Source organism: Lampris incognitus, chromosome 1 (genome assembly GCF_029633865.1).
Source record: "Lampris incognitus isolate fLamInc1 chromosome 1, fLamInc1.hap2, whole genome shotgun sequence".
In the NCBI taxonomy this organism is placed as follows: domain Eukaryota; kingdom Metazoa; phylum Chordata; class Actinopteri; order Lampriformes; family Lampridae; genus Lampris; species Lampris incognitus.
In genome coordinates this window covers 60,146,955-60,167,315 of record NC_079211.1, presented here as the reverse complement: position 1 = coordinate 60,167,315, position 20,361 = coordinate 60,146,955, and the positions used below count along the sequence as shown (strand labels likewise).

Below are 20,361 nucleotides of genomic sequence, written 5' to 3'. Positions count from 1 at the left end.
TCAGTGACAATTGCCATTTTTAATGTCAACCAGGTCATTCACGTGACTCGTGTAGATCCAGAGAGTTTTAAAAAATGGTGGTGTGGGGCGGGGGTGCTGCTGAGTGAGTGAAACGAGAATGACTGATTGTGCATTATCTGTCTTTGCTATGAGATTGTCCTTCCCGTCGATCCAGGCTCGTATCAACCTTATTGGATTGTCAAGTCAATAGTGTAGTTTTAGTCATTTCTGTGGCATTTCTATGGGCCAATCAGAACTTTATCGTCTGCTACTGACATCCACCTAAAGACACCCTCTACCCTCCACCTTAGCGAATGTAGAGACACTTTTATTTTCCTAGTAAACATTAACGTGCATTGTCATGTTTGGACTTATCATTTTTGGAGGCTATACAGTGCATCACTTTATTTGCTCAGGCTAAAGTCAATTACACAAGAATGATTGTCCAGGGCATGTAGTGGCTGCTCCTGCCACATCTCTCGGGCAGGGCAATTGTGGCGATGATGGCTAAGTTGACCCGTTCAGTGGGTAAATTAACCGAAGCCTAGGAACATTTGAGTAAGACATAACTTGACATCTGTATCTATGGGTTATTCTCATATTACGTCACATATCACGTGACTGCAACGCAGCCGCCATGTTGGAGGACAATGGCTGCAGTCCATAGGATACTGTGTTGCTCTCACTGTGCGATGCTAAGCATTTTCTAAACAGTCAGAGTGACAGAATGTGTTTCAAGGCTTGATTCATACAGAACAGCTATCGTAGTTAATATTTTACAATGGTTAATTTCTGCACTGGTTTTGGTTGTTCCAATCGAGCTGACAGAGAGGAACAAGTCCTACTTTCACTTTCCAAAGATAACCAGCCATCAAGGAGAAGAAACTCGAAGGTTGTCGGAGGAAAGAAGAAGAAAATGGATATTGAGGATAAGTCGGGAAGATCTTACAGATGAAAAACGATCATGCAGAAGTTAAGATACCTGCTTTTATACAAGGGAAAAAGCAGCTTGGTCCTTTAGAAACTGAGGCAACAAGAAAAATTGCATCTGTCTGCATCCATATGGAGCGTGTCACTGACCTAGTACGCAGAACATGTACAATTTTCCAAGGAATTTTACCAACAGACTACCTCAGTAATAAGGATAGTGCTGGTATGACAACAGTGGATAACATTGCCTTGGTTTCTTGTGCATTGACAAATGTGTGTGACTCAGCCGTTCCTCCAGACTGATACAACTTTCAAGTTATATATTATTCATTGTATAAAACTGTTATAATATAAATTTTTAAGAAACAAAAGTATTTAAAAATAAAGACATTTCAAATGTATTAGACATTTTTCAATTGTGTGTCAATCATCATCATCAGCAGTTATAAGCTAAATCTTAAAATGATATGGTTTGAATATAATAAGTACAAGAGGGAGAGAAACTGCTTTTGTTGTATAAATTTGTCAACATATGGGTCTAACATATTGATAAGTGTGAGTTTTTCCATATATCTCTCCTTGGTTTTTCCATCTAAAGCTTGTACAGAATTCTTGATTGAAGCCATCGAAGAATTACATGCGATTGGCCTAACAGCCAAAAATCCTCAAATTGAATCTGTTCCTTTGTGCCGTTAGGCCAGAACTTTGTAAAATGTATCTTGCAAGCTGTTTTTCGAAGAGTGGATCACAACTGTGATGTTTTATTTCCATACGTTTGTCCGATTTTTGCTTACAATGTTGTTCTTGTAAACACAGATCGACAATGAGAACTTCAGTGTAGACAGTGGTTGCTAAGGTCTAGCTGTCCTCCAACATGGCGGAGCTGTTCGTTGTCGATGAAAAAGTCACATGATTGAGAATAACCCATTGCAGATGCAGCAGGCAGGAGCTGTGGTCATAAGGTCATCAGTGCCTGTTGAGGTGGCAACCTAAGAACCCGCTGGTGGACACCAGTGGTGAGGGAAGCCGTCAGGCTGAAGAAGGAGGCCTTTCAGGCTTGGTTGGCCCAGGGGTCTCCTGAAGCAGCAGACAGGTACCGGGAGGCCAAAAGGGCTGCGGCTTCGGCAGTTGTGGAAGCAAAACCTTGGGTGTGGGAGGAGTTCAGCGAGGCTATGGAGGAGGACTTCAGTTGGCCTCAAGGAAGTTCTGGCAAACAACCCGGCGACTCAGGAAGGGGAAGCAGGGCTTGACTCAGGCTGTGTTCAGCCAGGGAGGGGAACTGCTGACCCGGACCCAATTTTGATTGGCCAAGTCAAAGCCCATCCCAGCTCCACAATGGCATTCATCCTAATCCAACCTCTATCGACTGCGCCATGCTGTCTCAGGTCACCAAATTAACAAAAATATATTTGGCACGCCCATGTGCGCCTGCACTTGTCTGTGTTAGCACTTGTGCCCAGTTTCACAAAAATAGAGCCCCCAGTGTTTGAGTCTATTCTGCCATGTTGCTTTGAATCACTTCACCAAATGCCTCCCTTTCTCTTTCTCCTCAGCATCCAGGGGGCGCTTCAGCTGAAGCAGGACTTCGATTCAATCAGAGAGCTGATTCAGTCAGACCAGTACAGCCTATCAACTGAACTACACCAACGATTGCTCAGCCTGAGGTATCCTTGATGACGTTATGTTGTGTTAGCAGAAGAATCAACAACGCTATGGAATATACAGTGGCTTCCGAAAGTATTCAAACCCCTTCACTTTTTGTTGTAGATTTAATTTTAAAAGGATAAAATTGTAATTTTTGCCCATTAACCTACACTCAATAACCCATGATGACAAAAGTGTAAACATCTTCAGAAAGTTTTGCAGATATATTAAGAATCAAAAACTGAAACCTCATTCATACAAGTATTCAGACCCGACCCTTGATTCAGTACTTTGTTTAGAAGCTCCTTGGCAGTAATTACAGGTTTGAGTCTTGGATAAGTCTATTCAAGCCTTGCACACCTGGATTTGGGCAGTTTATCTCATTCCTCCTGGCAGATCCTCTCAACCTCCATCAGATTAGATGGGAGGCTGTCCAAGATGAAATGCCATCTTCAGGTCTCCCCACAAATGTTTCGGGGTTTAAGTGTGAGCTTTGGCTGGGCCTCTCAAGGACAGTCAGACTTGTCCTTACACCTCTCCAGTGTTGTATTGGCTGTATGCTACAGGTTATTGTTGTGCAGAAAGCTGAACCGTCGCCCCAGTCAGAGGTCGCATGCACTCTGGAGCAGGTTTTCTTCAAGGACCTCTCTGTATTTGTCTGCATTCATCCTGCCCTCAATTCTGACCAGTCTCCCTGTCCCTGCCGCTGAGAAGCACCCCCATAGCATGATGCTGCCACCACCATACTTCACCGTAGGGATGGTACCAGCCAGATGATGAGCAATGCCTGGTGTTCACTACACAGTTCTTGGAGCTCTGCCCAAAGAGTTCAATTTTTTTTGTCTCATCAGAACAGAGAATCTTTATCCTCATGCTCTTGAGTCTTTTAAATGCTGTTTGGCAAACTCCCAGTGGGCTGTCATATACCTTTCACTGCTTTCCGTCTGGTTTCTCTACCATAAAGGCATGCTTGATGGAGTGCTGCTGAGATAGTTGTCGTTCCAGCAAGTTCTCCCATCTCTGCAGAGCTTATCTAAAGTATGTTGGGTTCTTGGTCACTTCCCTGACTGAAGCTCTTCTTGCCGGGTTACTCATTTTGGCTGGACGGCTATCTCTAGGAAGAGTCCTAGTGCTTCCAAACTTCCAGTTCACAATTGTTGAGGCCACTGTGCTCCTGGGAACACTCAAACTTCAGTGATAGTTTTATACCCCTGCCATGATCTATGCCTCACCACAGTTTTATCACGAAAGTCTACAGAGAGTTCCTTGGACTTCATGGCTTGGTTTTTGGCCCGACATGCAGTGTGAATTATGGAACCTTATATACAAAGGTGTGCGCCTTTCCTAACTATGTCCAATCTATTCAGTTTGCCACAGGTGGACTCCAGTCAAGTTCTAGACACATCTCATGGATAATTTAAAGCAAACAGGATGCCCCTGACCGCAATTTGGCATACCAGGCAAAAGGTACTTATGAAAATGAGAGATTTCAGTTTTTGCTGTTCAAAAATTTTCAAATATTTCTAAAAACATGTTTCACTTTGACATTATGGGTTATTTAGCAAAGATTGATGGGCAAAAATTACAATTTTATCAATTTAAAAGTTAAATCCACAACATAATAAAGTGTGCAAAAAGTGAAGGGGTATGAATACTTCCTGAAGCCACTGTACCTAACTCCAATACTTGTTAACTGTCAGAATATTAATAGAGTAGGCCTCGCTCGCACTTCGTGTTCTGTAGAAGGTAAAACACTCATTCTTCTTATTCGCTTTGGGTGGTGGTAAACATTGAAGATCTTTTTGTTGTGGGTCTTTGTAAGATTTGTAAGATTTTAATCCATCTAGCTAAAACTACTTTCTACTTGAGTGGTTTCTTAGGTTAGAAACTCAGCAGCATACGTTGGAGATGTTTTTCTCAGTTATCTACCTACTGACTCATTTGGTCCCCAAGCCGCTTGACCTACATTGCAAAAGCATGTTTGTGTGACTGCATCACTGTTGCCAGTCACAGTGCAACCTCAGATTTGCAATATTGTCTCTTTTTAAGTCAGTCAACCAGTCCCACATAAGCATCAGCCCATCTTTGTCCTCCTGTGTTGTCAAAGAATCCTGAAAAAAGCAGATGAACAAAAGAACTCACAAGCATCTGAATGCTCACTCTGTTTTTATGATCATCAGATGGATTTAAAACCAACTTCTCCACAGTCATGAAGATATTCTTAGACTTATCAAAGCCATGTCCGTCATGACGTTCTGCTGTGCGTTTTATCTCCAGCTGTCCTCTCAGGCAAGCCAACATTTTACATATTTACGTATTTACATGTTTAATTGACAACTTGTAGTAGCGGGTGGCATGGTGGCGCAGTGGTTGGCGCAGTTGCCTCACAGCAAGAAGGTCCTGGATAATGGATGGATCGATGGATGGAACTTGTAGTAGCACATGACTACATATCAGAACAATGTAAACACACAGCCCCACACAGTGTGCTGGCCAGCAGGATGGCGTAATCAGTGGAGAATTCCCTCTGACTAGGTTATTAAAGTGAATTCAAGTTTCAGAATAAGAAACTAGGTATAATATCTAGGAAAAACTGAGCGTAAAAGATTATCAGAATATTTGAATATATAATTTGAACATAAGCAAAGAAGGACGGATTTATTCGTATCTTTCTATGCAAAATGCAAAACGATAACTAACATTCATGGAGATGTGTGACGTGCTGAAATTCTAGCTGGTTTTATGGTGATAACTTCTTCATCCTTCCTGTCTTGCTCTATCTTCATGTCTCTGTCTTCATGTCTTGCTCGATCTTCATGTCTCTGTCTTCATGTCTTGCTATGTCTCTATCTTCCTGTCTTGCTCGATCTTCATGTCTCTATCTTCATGTCTTGCTCGATCTTCATGTCTCTATCTTCATGTCTCTGTCTTCATGTCTTGCTCGATCTTCATGTCTCTATCTTCCTGTCTTGCTCGATCTTCATGTCTCTATCTTCATGTCTTGCTCAATCTTCATGTCTCTATCTTCATGTCTTGTGGAGCTGTGTCCACCATTAATCATCTCAGCTGTGATGAGATGATTCACTCAGTGAACGCTCCAGTTTCACAGAATCAAGCCCTCACCAGCAGTGCTGCTGCTTGCGGGAGCTGACTGACAAACCCACTGTCAAAAGGTTAATGCCCAGAAATACCCCAAACATTCAGAAAGCAAGAAGTAAACACAGGGTCTCCGCAGACAGACACTGACACAGACCACTAGAAGTTTACTACTCAGTCATTACTTATGGCCCATGAGTAAAGTTTTTACTCTTTCAGGGTGGACATCCTGTTCAGTGTGCCTTTAGTTGATAAACTGTTGGTTAAAGCTACTTTGTCAAGTTTTGTTCAAATTACTGAAACCTATGGTGATGCAGGTAATTGTACCCAGATCCAACAGATTCATTCAAATTGAATCGGCATCACTAGTTCTGGTCTGCCAGCACCCTCCAGCCCCCCCACCCCCCACCCCTAAAAAAACAAAAAAACAAAAAAACATGGCTGACCCTGTTAATGGACTCTCTCATTAAGAGTGAATGAACTTCCAGTGTAACGCTACACATTCAATGCATGACGTGTACGTGGAAAACCTGCAGTGTGGAAGTTTTGTCTCCCCCATCTGGCAGTGAGAGTAATTACTTCTCTTCTTTCAGCTGCACCAATGGTTATCCGTGTTTGTCCTCGCTGTCAATTGCTTTCTTTCTTTTCTTCCCTAACTTTAATGGTTTAACTTTAATGTTTTTTTTAACTTTAATGGTTTAAAACACCGAGTTTCTTTTTTCTCTGGAGCGTCAGGAACTTCTCCTGGACACTTCTTAGGTCTTTCCGCCATCGCACCGAGCCCGGAAGCCTTCTGCCAGAAAGTCCTGAAGGCATGCAAACACTTGCGTCACACGGAAGCTCAGCTCTGGCAAATCAGTCGTGGTTGGTTGGTGGCAGGGGTTCCAAGATAGCTTCTGAGTAATTAGTGTATTGATTAACTAGTTATGGAATGTTATAAGTACAGCTAACCCAAAAGTCCCAGGAGAAGTTTGTAAAGTAATCGAAAGCACTTTGAGTGGCTGTTGCAGCTACAAAAGCGCTATAAAAAAATCCAACTTCATTGATTGATTATTAATTAATTTATTATTATTGTTAATAATATTATTAATTATTTATTGATAACTTGTATTAGTTAGTAATTGATGAGTAATCTGAGTAAAGATGAATGGTCAGGAGGTTGAAATTGTTGAGTCATACAAGTATTTGGGCACTATAATTGATAACAAGCTGAACTTTGATTGTAATACCAATTTGTTATGCAAAAGAAGCCAGCAGCTGTTCTTTTGTCTGGGGAAGCTGGCTAAGTTGTGTGTCGACAGGTCCCTGATGACTTTGTTCTACAGATCTTTTATAGAGTCTGTTATTACTTTTTCTTCTATCGGTTGGTATGCCTCTCTCAACCTTAAACAGAAAAATGCACTAACAAAGGTGATCAATGTGTGCAGTAGCATCACAGGTACCTAACAGAAAAGTCCGTCTGATTTATACAACAAGCGGATGTTAAGGAAAGCAGAATCCATCCTGTCTGACAGCACCCCCCCCCCGCACCTCGAGTTTCAGACCTAGAGTTTCACACCTTGCCTTCTGGTTCCTGCTTCAAATACCCAGTAGTCAAAACCAATAGATGGCAACACTCCTTCATGCCCTCAGCCATTTCCACTGCTAAACTCCAACAGTAGGAGGTAATACCAGCTCCACCTGGACACACACTGTTAACATTGTTTACTGCTGCACTGCTTCTTGTTGGCTTTGTTCTGCTCACTACATGTTGTGTTTATTTGTATTTATTTGCCGTACGTAAATGTTGCCGCTGCTACACAATTGCCCCTCTGGGGACAAATAAAACCTACTTGACTTGAGTAAGGTCGATATTGCTGAGTTCCTGTACAAAAAAGTGTTAAAACGGTGAAAAACGAAGACGTAACTTGACTAATTTCACGACAGTTGGACTAACTTCTGTGATGGTTGGAAGCAACCTAATGTTATGTCGTGAAAGAAAAATGCAAGCACAGACCCCCCCACACCAAGGTCACCGTCTGTTTGAACCCCTACCCTCTGGCAAGCGCTACAACAAGGCAGTGTGCACCAGAACCACCAGACGTAGGGACAGTTTATTCCCACATGCCACCATGAACACTCAATAGCATGGTGCAGTTACAGACACTTATTATGTAAATATCATGTAAATACTACCACCCCCTCCTGGTCAAGATGTCTCACTTACATATGTACGATGTGCACTACTACCTCTTTAAACCTGATGTGCAACACAATGTTTGTGCAATACAGATGCACAGTTGTAAATACACATTCAACTGGTGTATAGTGGTTACAATTACTGCTGCTATTGTTGTAGTTGTAACATAGGTATATAATACAGTATGTAGTTGTGAGGTGCATGGTAGGTCGTTGTGAGGTGGATGCTATATTATACTATTTTATCTCATGTACTGGAAATATATATGTACTAGAAGAACCCCGCTACAATGTAGCGGTTTGGTTATCCACCCGTCTAAATTTCCCTCCTCTTCATCCTGCCAGCTAACCGCCGTCCCCCTGCCCCTACCCCCCCCCCCCCACTCAAACTCCCTCCCCCCAAATGCTCAGAATCACCTGAAATGCCGAGAAAAGTGGTTTTTAGTCATTTTTTAAAAATGCATATTTTGCATAATTATGCATAATTATATTTTAATTTTTCTGGTCCTCTCTGGAACAATACCTACCACCTCCAAAAAAAATTAGGATCATAAGTGCATTTTTGCAAAAATGCATATATTTTGCATAATGCCAAAACATTTCTAAGTCCCAGAAATTTTGTTTTATATACAGTGCATCCGGAAAGTATTCACACCCTTTCACTTTCCCCACATTTTGTTATGTTACAGCCTTATTCCAAAATGGATTAAATTCCTTTTTTTCCCATCAATCTACATACAATACTCCATAATGACAAAGTGAAAAAGGTTTTGTAGAGATTTTTGCAAATTTATTAAAAATAAAAAACTGAAATATTGCATGTACATAAGTATTCACACCCTTTGCTATGACACTCACAATTGAGCTCAGGTTCATTCTGTTTCCACTGGTCATCCTTGAGATATTTCTACATCTTGATTGGAGTCCACCTGTAGTAAATTCAATGTATTGGACATGATTTGGAAAGGCACACACCTGTCCGTATAAAGTCCCACTGTTGACAGTGCATGTCAGAGCAGAAACCAAGCCATGAAGTCAAAGGAATTGTCTGTGGACCTCCGGGACAGGATTGTACCGAGGCACAGATCTGGGAAAGGGTAGAAAAAAAACTCTACAGCTTTGAAGGTCCCAAAGAGCACAGTGTTCTCCATCCGTAAATGGAAGAAGTTTGGATCCACCAGGACTCTTCCTAGAGCTGGCCGCCCAGCCAAACTGAGCAATCGGGGGAGAGGGCCTTGGTCAGGGAGGTGACCAAGAACCCGATGGTCACTCTGACAGAGCTCCAGCGTTCCTCTGTGGAGATGGGAGAACCTTCCAGAAGGACAACCATCTCTGCAGCACTCCACCAATCAAGCCTTTATGGTAGAGTGGGCAGACGGAAGCCTCTGCTCAGTGACACATGACAGCCCACTTGGAGTTTGCCAGAAAGCACCTAAAGGACTCTCAGACCATGAGAAACAAGATTCTCTGATCTGATGAAACCAAGATTGAACTCTTTGGCCTGAATGCCAAACGTCACATCTGGAGGAAACCAGGCACCTCTCATCACCTTGCTAATACCATCCCTACAGTGAAGCATGGTGGTGGCAGCATCATGCTGTGGGGATGTTTTTCAGTGGCAGGAACTGGGAGACAAGTCAGGATCGAGGGAAAGATGAATGGAGCAAAGTACAGAGAGATCCTTGATGAAAACCTGCTCCAGAGCGCTCAGGACCTCAGACTGGGGCAAAGGTTTACCTTTTAACACGACAACGACCCTAAGCACACAGCCAAGACAATGAAGGAGTGGCTTCGGGACAAGTCTGTGAATGTCCTTGAGTGACTCAGACTTGAACCCCATTGAACATCTCTGGAAAGACCTGAAAATAGCTGTGCAGCGACGCTCCCCATCTAACCTTACAGAGCTTGAGAGGCTCTGCAGAGAAGAATGGGAGAAATACCCCAAATATAGGTGTGCCAAGCTTGTAGCTTCACACCCAAGAAGACTTGAGGCTGTAATCGCTGCCAAGGGTGCCTCAACCAAGTACTGAGTAAAGGGTGGGAATACTTATGTACATGCAATATTTTAGTTTTTTTTTTTAATAAATTTGCAAAAATTTTTACAAAACATTTTTCACTTTGTCATTATGGAGTATTGTATGTAGATTGATGAGGAAAAAAAGGAATTTAATCCACTTTGGGATAAGGCTTTAACATAACAAAATGTGGGGAAAGTGAAGGGGTGTGAATACTTTCCGGATGCACTGTAGGTGAAATAATCAAAGATGCTCAGAATCATCTGAAATGCCGAGAAAAGCGGTTTTTAGCCATTTTTAGAAAAATGCATGTTTTGCGTATTTATGCATAATTATGCATAATTTTAATTTTTACCTACCACCTCCAAAAAGAATTAGGATCATAAGTGCTTTAGTTTTCGGTCCCGCTATCTACACTAACACCACACACACACACACACACACATTACGAAAATATATGAGTAGGCTAGAAGAACCCCGCTATACAATGTAACGGTTTGGTTATCCACCCGTCTAAATCTCCCTCCTCTTCATTCGGCCAGCTAACCGCCTTCCCCCTGTCCCTAAAGCCCCCCCCCCCACTCCAACTCCCTCCCCCCAAATGCTCAGAATCATCTGAAATAACGAGAAAAGTGGTTTTTAGCCATTTTTAGAAAATGCATATTTTGCATAATTATGCATAATTATTTTAATTTTCTGGTCCTCTCTGGAACAATACCTACCACCTCCAAAAAAAATTAGGATCATAAGTGCATTTTTGCAAAAATGCATATATTTTGCATAATGCCAAAACATTTCTAAGTCCCAGAATTTTTTTTTATATAGGTGGAAAAAATCAAAGATGCTCAGAATCATCTGAAATGCCGAGAAAAGTGGTTTTTAGCCATTTTTAGAAACATGCATATTTATGCGTAATTTTAATTTTCTGGGATTTTTCCCTTACTCTCTGAGACAATACCTACCACCTCCAAAAAGAATTAGGATCATAAATGTTTTAGTTTTCGGTCCCGCTATCTACACTAACTAACACACACACACACACACTAACACCACACACACACACATTACGAAAATATATGAGTAGATAGTGTATACTTCCGGTACATGAATATAGTATAATACAGCAGGGGTATATAACATAGTACATTGTATGGGCATAATGGGTTGTGGCGTCTTGGTATGTATAGTATAGTGTATGGGCAATATAGTATAAGCAGTATATATGGGCAGAGGTTGTTGATTAGTCAACCATAAACAAACTGAATTGTAGCAGCATACCTGTTGTGCATACATGCATGCCTCAGTATGCTGTTGCTGTTCCATTTACTTCTGTTGGTTTTTCTGTGTGTGAGTCTGGAAATGCCAGAAGCTGCTGTGAACTAGAGTCAAATTCCTCGTGTGCACAGGCACGCTTGGCCAATAAAGCTGATTCTGATTATGAAGAATCAGCATCACTAGTTCTGGTGTGGCACCACCCTCCACACCACCCAAAAATAAAATCATTGTTGAGACTGTTAATGGACTTTCTCAGCAGGAGTCAGTGAACTTCCAGTGTAATGCAACACATTCAGTTCATGAAGTGTGTTCATACCTCTGCTCTTCTGCATCTGGCAACTATGGTGAAGCTGGGAAACACCATTCACCTTAGCCTTCTCCAGGACAGTTCATGAAGCATGTTCGTACCTATGCTCTTCAGCATCTGGCAGCTATGGTGAAGATTGGAAACACCATTCACCCTAGCCTTCCCCAGGACAGTTCATGAAGTGTGTTCGTACCTACACTCTTCTGCATCTGGCAGCTATGGTGAGGCTGGGAAACACCATTCACCTTAGCCTTCTCCAGGACAGTTCATGAAGTGTGTTCGTACCTACACTCTTCTGCATCTGGCAGCTATGGTGAGGCTGGGAAACACCATTCACCTTAGCCTTCTCCAGGACAGTTCATGAACTGTGTTTGTACCTACACTCTTCTGCATCTGGCAGCTATGGTGAGGCTGGGAAACACCATTCACCTTAGCCTTCATCAGGACAGTTCATGAAGTGTGTTCGTACCTACACTCTTCTGCATCTGGCAGCTATGGTGAGGCTGGGAAACACCATTCACCTTAGCCTTCTCCAGGACAGTTCATGAAGTGTGTTCATACCTACACTCTTCTGCATCTGGCAGCTATGGTGAGGCTGGGAAACACCATTCACCCTAGCCTTCTCCAGGACAGTTCATGAAGTGTGTTCGTACCTACACTCTTCTGCATCTGGCAGCTATGGTGAGGCTGGGAAACACCATTCACCTTAGCCTTCATCAGGACAGTTCATGAAGTGTGTTCATACCTACACTCTTCTGCATCTGGCAGCTATGGTGAGGCTGGGAAACACCATTCACCTTAGCCTTCTCCAGGACAGTTCATGAAGTGTGTTCGTACCTACACTCTTCTGCATCTGGCAGCTATGGTGAGGCTGGGAAACACCATTCACCTTAGCCTTCTCCAGGACAGTTCATGAAGTGTGTTTGTACCTACACTCTTCTGCATCTGGCAGCTATGGTGAGGCTGGGAAACACCATTCACCTTAGCCTTCATCAGGACAGTTCATGAAGTGTGTTCATACCTATATTCTTCTGCATCTGGCAGCTATGGTGAGGCTGGGAAACACCATTCACCCTAGCCTTCATCAGGACAGTTCATGAACTGTGTTTGTACCTACACTCTTCTGCATCTGGCAGCTATGGTGAGGCTGGGAAACACCATTCACCTTAGCCTTCTCCAGGACAGTTCATGAAGTGTGTTCGTACCTACACTCTTCTGCATCTGGCAGCTATGGTGAGGCTGGGAAACACCATTCACCTTAGCCTTCTCCAGGACAGTTCATGAAGTGTGTTCGTACCTACACTCTTCTGCATCTGGCAGCTATGGTGAGGCTGGGAAACACCATTCACCTTAGCCTTCTCCAGGACAGTTCATGAAGTGTGTTCGTACCTACACTCTTCTGCATCTGGCAGCTATGGTGAGGCTGGGAAACACCATTCACCTTAGCCTTCATCAGGAAAGTTCATGAAGTGTGTTCATACCTATATTCTTCTGCATCTGGCAGCTATGGTGAGGCTGGGAAACACCATTCACCTTAGCCTTCTCCAGGACAGTTCATGAAGTGTGTTCGTACCTACACTCTTCTGCATCTGGCAGCCATGGTGAGGCTGGGAAACACCATTCACCTTAGCCTTCTCCAGGACAGTTCATGAAGTGTGTTCATACCTACACTCTTCTGCATCTGGCAGCTATGGTGAGGCTGGGAAACACCATTCACCCTAGCCTTCTCCAGGACAGTTCATGAAGTGTGTTCGTACCTACACTCTTCTGCATCTGGCAGCTATGGTGAGGCTGGGAAACACCATTCACCTTAGCCTTCATCAGGACAGTTCATGAAGTGTGTTCATACCTATATTCTTCTGCATCTGGCAGCTATGGTGAGGCTGGGAAACACCATTCACCTTAGCCTTCTCCAGGACAGTTCATGAAGTGTGTTCGTACCTACACTCTTCTGCATCTGGCAGCTATGGTGAGGCTGGGAAACACCATTCACCTTAGCCTTCATCAGGACAGTTCATGAAGTGTGTTCATACCTATACACTTCTCCATCTGGCAGCTGTGGTGAGGCTGGGAAACACCATTCACCTTAGCCTTCTCCAGGACAGTTCATGAAGTGTGTTCGTACTTACACTCTTCTGCATCTGGCAGCTATGGTGAGGCTGGGAAACACCATTCACATTAGCCTTCTCCAGGACAGTTCATGTAGTGTGTTCGTACCTACACTCTTCTGCATCTGGCAGCTATGGTGAGGCTGGGAAACACCATTCACATTAGCCTTCTCCAGGGCAGCAGAAAGCAATACACTGAGGGAACGTGTAAACTATATGGATACTTTTCGAATAAGCCATTGTTGTAAATATGTCAGTGACGTAATGTATTTAGGAAATGTGTTTCAATGAGGTACTAGCAAATGAAGTTCTCAGTGATTTATACTACTTATTTCAGACTGACTTTCTTTTGTCAGTGAATTTTGATTTTGACATTATTTTCTTTGTTGTGAATATGAATATAAACCATTTTCTTTTCATTAAGGTGAAGGCTTTTCTCACCCTACCACAAGTCTTGTGCTTTTCTGTGTTGTGGTTAGTTTGTGTCTCAGCCATAGTTCCAACTCCCAGTTAAGATAACTGTAGTGTATTTTTCATGGCTGTAATAAGAAATGGCAATCTTTACCTTCTGATTTCTCTCCCTTTCTCTCTCTCTCTCTCTCTCTCTCTCTCTCTTTCTCTCTCTCAGAGTTTTTCAGCAGGTAGATTCAGCAGTTGTGTGTCTGCTGCAGCAACCCCAGGCCAAACCATATCTACAGTCCACAGGCTTGGAGCTCTGCAGACGATGCTGTAAGTAACTCTGTGTTCACACCTGTTGCTGCAAAATGACTGTTGCTCTTGTCTTCCAGAATCTATTCCTTTAGGCGTGTCCGTGCTTAAATCCAAAATTAGATAGCCAAATTAAATAAGGCAATTTTTTGCCAACTTTGCTCAGCTATCCAACTAGCTACCCAGCTTGATCGCTAAACATCAATTTTTTCATTTCATGCTTTTCAGTGTGATTTTTTTTTTCCCCCGGATATTTCTTTCCATGCATCCTTTTACACATAAAGTCCTTATAGTTGGACAGATGGACATTATAAAACACCAGGAACCTGGAGACTACGGTAATCTCAGTTTTTCCTTTGGAATAAAATTTGAGCAGGAACCAATGCTGTGTATCCATGTACCATGTCTCATGGACAAGTGCTCTATGACTAATTTGCTTGAGTTGTTGCATCATACCATATTTGCATAAAGTTAAACCTTTCTCAACTTTCCGTAGTCACTTTGATTTGTATTGCCCTGTCGCCATTGTCGCTGTCGCTGATGTCTGCTCATGTCACCACATGCCAGTGGAAATGACCGACTGCCTGTTGCTTTCCCGATTTTTTTTTTTTGTAGTAATACATGTGAACTTATATGTACTATCCACAGGCTGGGAGTCTTAAACTACACTGGCTCTGAGTACAACAGTACATGATTATATATTCCATCACGTAAAAGCCGACCTTATAATTTTAATTATAACTAAAAAGAACACTTATCACAGAAAGCTGAATCGGTTCATCTGGACACAACATTTATTAAGAGAAATGTTTCATCACTCATCTAAGTGACCTCTTCACTTCACTTCTGCCACTGTGCTGTTTATAAGGGTGGGGATACCTGCAGTCAGTTGAAACTGAAGAAGTCACTTACCTTTCAAAAAAGGGTTTGCGAACTGGCACCGAACCCGTTCCCTGTTGATGGAGAAGGGCTATTAGATGATTGATGAAACGTTTCTGTCAGTAAATGTGTCCAGATGAACTGACTCAACTTTCTGTGATTTCCTTACCTGGGTTATTGAGCATGCATAAAGATATTTTGACTTTCGGCGAGGATTGCCTTAAACTTGAAAATGAGTATGAGCGAGCAGCGCGTAAGATGGCGGACTACAGGAATCACCTGAGATTCAGCCTCAGGTGCAGACAGAGTGGGATTACACCTAAGAGCCTGCAAATGAAATCTTCTGTCAGGGGTCACCAAGCTAACCAGATCCTACAGAAGGCACAGAGCCAACTGTTGAATGAACGGGTGACACAAACTAATTTTACCATCGATGGTTTGAGAGCCAATGAGGAGCAGATCCAACAGACTCCCGTTGCGTCAAGATGAGAACACCTTCCAACATGTGATTGAGTTCACAGAGAAGGCTCGTGCAGCACAACATGGAAAACCAGGCAGCAAAAGAAGTTCAACCTACTTGCTGCATGCCAGAGACATCAGCAGATAATGGGCGGCGCCCTCAACGGCAGACAGAGAGATGGACACGAGGCACACGCCGACGGTGTGGACAAGTGGGTGAAGAATCTGTCTGATAGACAACTCACCGAGGTGGAGAAAGACATCCTTGCTAAGGGGCTGAATTTTGCTGTCACCGAGGCAAATCCCTAGTGGAACTGATCACAGCCACGGAAGCGGCACAACTGCAGATGAAAATTTCCCCCTGTCTCAGCAATGCAATGCGCCACCGTCCAATATCAGCAGAGACGAGTAGAATGCACTCAGGACTCTCAGTAGACAATAATATCATCATCCTTCCAGCTGACAAAGGCAGATGCATTAAAGCAGACAGACTATCATGAGAAAGTTATGACGTTACTTAGCAACATAAACACGTATGAGCCCCTGAAACGAGATCCAGGCAGTGGTCACAAGAAAAGGGAGATAGATTGTCTGAAGCTGTTAGAACAGGACAATGCTATTGACAATAATTTTGTACCACAGATTATACCCAGGGGAAGCTACACCTAGTCTGTATGGTTTACCTAAGAGACATAAACAGGATGAGCCATTACAGCCTATTGTTTGTATGATTAACTCAGTGACCTATAAAGTTTCTGGCATCTATTCTTAACCCATTGGTAGGCAGTAATGAACATCATATTCACAACACTATGGATGTTGTGGATAAGGTGAGGGACATCATTATGGAGAGGGATGAAACAATGGTCTCTTATGATGTTACGTCTCTCTTCACGTGTGTTCCTGTTGATGAAGCAGTGGAGGTAACCATATGAAATTACAAAATTACCCCACCCTTAGCAATAGGACCACCCTTAACACTAACCAAGTTTGTGTGTTACTGAAGCTGTGTCTTCAAGGCAGTCCTCGTACTTCACATACAGGGGGCAGTACTACAGGCAGACTCGTGTGTGCTATGGGTTCCCGAGTTTCATCTGTAGGGGCCAACTTGTATATGGAGGAAGTGGAAAAGAGGGCTCTGATGACCTATCCAGGGGCACCACCTAGCCATTAGTTCAGATTTCAGAGCCTGGAAAGACTTATCCAGGAGGAGCTTCAGCCCATGGTCAAGCCACTTAGACCCCCTCCAGTTCACCTACCAGCCCCGACTGGGAGTTGAGGGTGCCATCATTTACCTACTTAACCATGCCTATGCCTACCTGGTTAAGCCAGCGAGCACTGTGAGGGTCATGTTCTTGACTTCTCTAGTACCTTCAACACCATCCGGCTGGCTCTATTGGGTGAGAAGCTGACAGCAATGCAGGGAGATGCCCCCCTTGTGTCCTGGATTGTTGACTACCTTACTGGTAGACCACAGTATGTGCGCTTGCAACACTGTGTGTCAAACAGTGGTCAGCAACACTGGGGCTCCGCTGGAGATGTCTTTAAAAAGTTGTGCTTGTAAAGGGTCAAGTAGGCAAATAGTTGGTTTAGAAGCCGACACAATCTTAGTCAAAGTATCCAGAGAGATCGTCTCAAAAGCCGCAATAACAGGGACGATTAGTGACTCAGGAATTTGGTAAGACATGATCTCGTCCTGTTCATCCTCTACATGCTCCCACTCAGTTGTGTCATCAGCTGGCATTGAATATCATTCAGTTGCTATGCTGATGATGCGCAACTATACATTAAAACTACCCCAAATCCCTCTGCTGCCTTCACATGGCTTGACATCTGTCTCGAGCAGATAAGGGCATGGGTAAAGCACAACGTCTTTCAGCTAAACAGCAGCAAAACCAAGGCCCTTTTCATTAGAACCCCTCACCAGGTTAAACGTTCTTCCACAACCCCCTTTCACCATTGCTGGCCAAACCATCTCCCTCTCCTCTTCAATCACCAATATTATTCTTATTGATGCACTCTTCCTCAGGATTCCTGGCAGGAGCCTTCAGATGCTCCAGTACTTCTAGAACAGCACTGCCAGGATCTTGATAAGAGTGTGGAAACACCATTACATCACCCTGATACTGGCTTCCCTGCACTGGCTCCCCATCTCCCACAGAATCAACTTTAGAACCATCCAATTCACCTTCTAATGCATCCATGGCAACGCACCTCCATACCTCAAAGAACTGCTTACCCCACACAATCCCTCCCGCAATCTCTGGTCTGGCAGCAGCTTGCTCCTCCACACACCCAGGATTAAGGTCTGCTCAATGGGAGACTGTTTTGCGGTTTGGGCTGCCAACCCATCTCTGGAATGCCCTCCCAAACCACCTAAGGGCTTCCCACACTGGCTCCCTGTTAAAACAGGCCTTAAAGTGGTGGGTAACTGAGCTCAAATCTGTGTTTTGGGATACCCATACCCCAGGAAAACATATCAGTAACCACCCAGCCAATTCTGTATGATTAAAAATGTTGTGACGTATATAAACCAAAGCTTCAAAAACATGTAAAAAATCTGCAGTGTCCACTGGTTTCAGACTCTGGGGGCGTGGCACCGAAAGGAAGACGGCGACGTCACCAAGGAAGCCGGCCAAAAAATCAAGAAAGGAAAACGGAAAAAGACCCAAAAACAGTCAAACTCCGCAACTCAGTTCTATACATGGTTCAACACATTTTAACATGTCGACAGCAATACATCTCCCACATTTATCAAGTATTTTGAAGCAAATCTGTCAATTTGGTTACCCTGCTCTTTAATCACAGAATTGGCTGGGTGGTTACTGATATGTTTTCCTGGGGTATGGGTATCCTAAAACACAGATTTGAGCTAAGTTACCCGCTGCTTTAAAAATGTTGCGAAGTATATAAAACAAAGCTTCAAAAACGTAAAAATCTGCAGCGTCCACTGGTTTCAGACTCTGGGGGCGTGGCAACGAAAGGAGGACAGCGACGTCGCCAAGGAACCCGGCCAAAAAATCAAGAAAGGAAAACGGGAAAAATACCCAAAAACGGGCAAACTCCGCAAATCAGTTCTATACATGGTTCAACACATGTCTGTGAATGTTCTCATTAATCCAGGTCATGGTTCATGGTTCAACACGTTTTAACATGTCAACAGCAATACATCTCCCACATTTATAAAGTATTTTGAAGCAAATCTGTCAATTTGGTTACCCTGCTCTTTAAGACATATTCAGAAAAGCTTTTAATTTAACGGAGTAGTAACTTTGTTGTCTGTTTTTATTGTTTAAATGCACTGTCCAGCACTTTGAGATTATCTGTGATGATGATGAAAGTTGCTATACAAATAAAATGTATTATTATTATTATTATTGATAAATAGGAGAGTATGCAAGTTCTGTGGATTTTCAATTAATATCCATGTGCATTCAAATAACTTGAATTTTTGCAGCTGGAGAAGTGAGTTCTCGGTCCTGTTCATGGTGTGATATTCATTGCTCGTTTACTCCAAAGGTTTAGTTAACAGTAACGTCTGAGATGGCATACTATTTCACAATATTACAATGTACCATATAAAGACAAAGAAGCACAGCACCAATTTATTGATTTGGTACAGATATGTCAATGCAGCAGATGAACATATACATAATTTAACTCTAACAACTTGTGTTTCTGCGTGTCTGTCTATCCATTTGTTTGTCCATCATACCTTTCAGGCCCTACAACAGGTAGTAGAAGTAGCATTGACACAGCAGTAGGGGGAAGTATAACCAACCTGGAGAGTATGGAAGGAGAGGCCCTAAACCAGTTTGTTCCCTCCCTCTCAACATCTGACAACCCCACAGCAGGACCCAATCCCCCTGGGGAGCCTTACCTTGCTCCAAGGTAATTATTACTTGAATAACCGTTTGACAAGAATAGCAGTGTAATTGACAATGAGTGATTGTCTACAAGAGGATCTTGACTTGAGCACATTAAATCTTCTGTGGTACAATACAACACACTCGAGCAATTTCTGTTTAATCTTGATTGTTGGTTGCCACCATGAGATCTAGAATTTGATTGCTACCACAAGATAACATCATTATGAGAAGATTAACTCTTAAAAGGCAACGTATTACACAATACTGTGCAAAAATATTTTGTTATTTTTTTTAAAGACATTTTTGGTGTTTACTTTTTAGAAGAGATATATGTGATACATGATGTTATGGTGGCATTTGTATTTTATAAGTGTACTTAAATGTACTGTCTGTAGCTTCTGTAGATGGTGGCCTGCAGCACATTTTGAAAAATATGAATAAGTGGGGTAGAGAGTGAGACATAAAAAGGAGATGTGCATCTTTAATAGAGGCTCACTGCAAAATTAGAAAAATATGAATAAGTAGGGTAGAGAGTGAGACATAAAAAGGAGATGTGCAACTTTAATAGAGGCTCACTGCAAAATTACAGTAGCTCATTCACTTGTTTAGTCTAGACCATAAAGAAAGATATGGTCACATAGCAGGTTTACCACTGAAGGTTCAGCACCTTATTCATGAGAAAAGCCAGCGTTGCTGGCTCCAGCTGAAGCCCTTGGGCCAGTAGCCAAGCCTTGAAAGGCAAAGGCCAAGAATGTAAAGGAGACAATGGTTGAAACGTGCAGAGTTCTTGCCAAGTGATCAACATGTCCCTAAGTTTTGAAGCCAACAGCATTTCAACCTGCACAGGGTGCCAAAAGAGGCATTTCTCCATAGACTATCATTGTAAACGAAGA

General features: G+C 42.8%; 1 protein-coding gene across 2 annotated transcripts in view; it reads left to right on the top strand.

The window, feature by feature from the left end:
- Window positions 1-20,361, top strand: part of ccdc142 (coiled-coil domain containing 142) — a 161,945-nt gene that overhangs the window by 139,305 nt on the left and 2,279 nt on the right. For both annotated transcript variants that reach the window (XM_056292093.1, XM_056292084.1), the window contains 3 exons: window positions 2,484-2,594; window positions 14,182-14,282; window positions 19,322-19,490. In XM_056292093.1, the coding sequence (XP_056148068.1) occupies window positions 2,484-2,594; window positions 14,182-14,282; window positions 19,322-19,490 (381 nt within the window). The remainder of the gene's footprint in view (window positions 1-2,483; window positions 2,595-14,181; window positions 14,283-19,321; window positions 19,491-20,361) is intronic.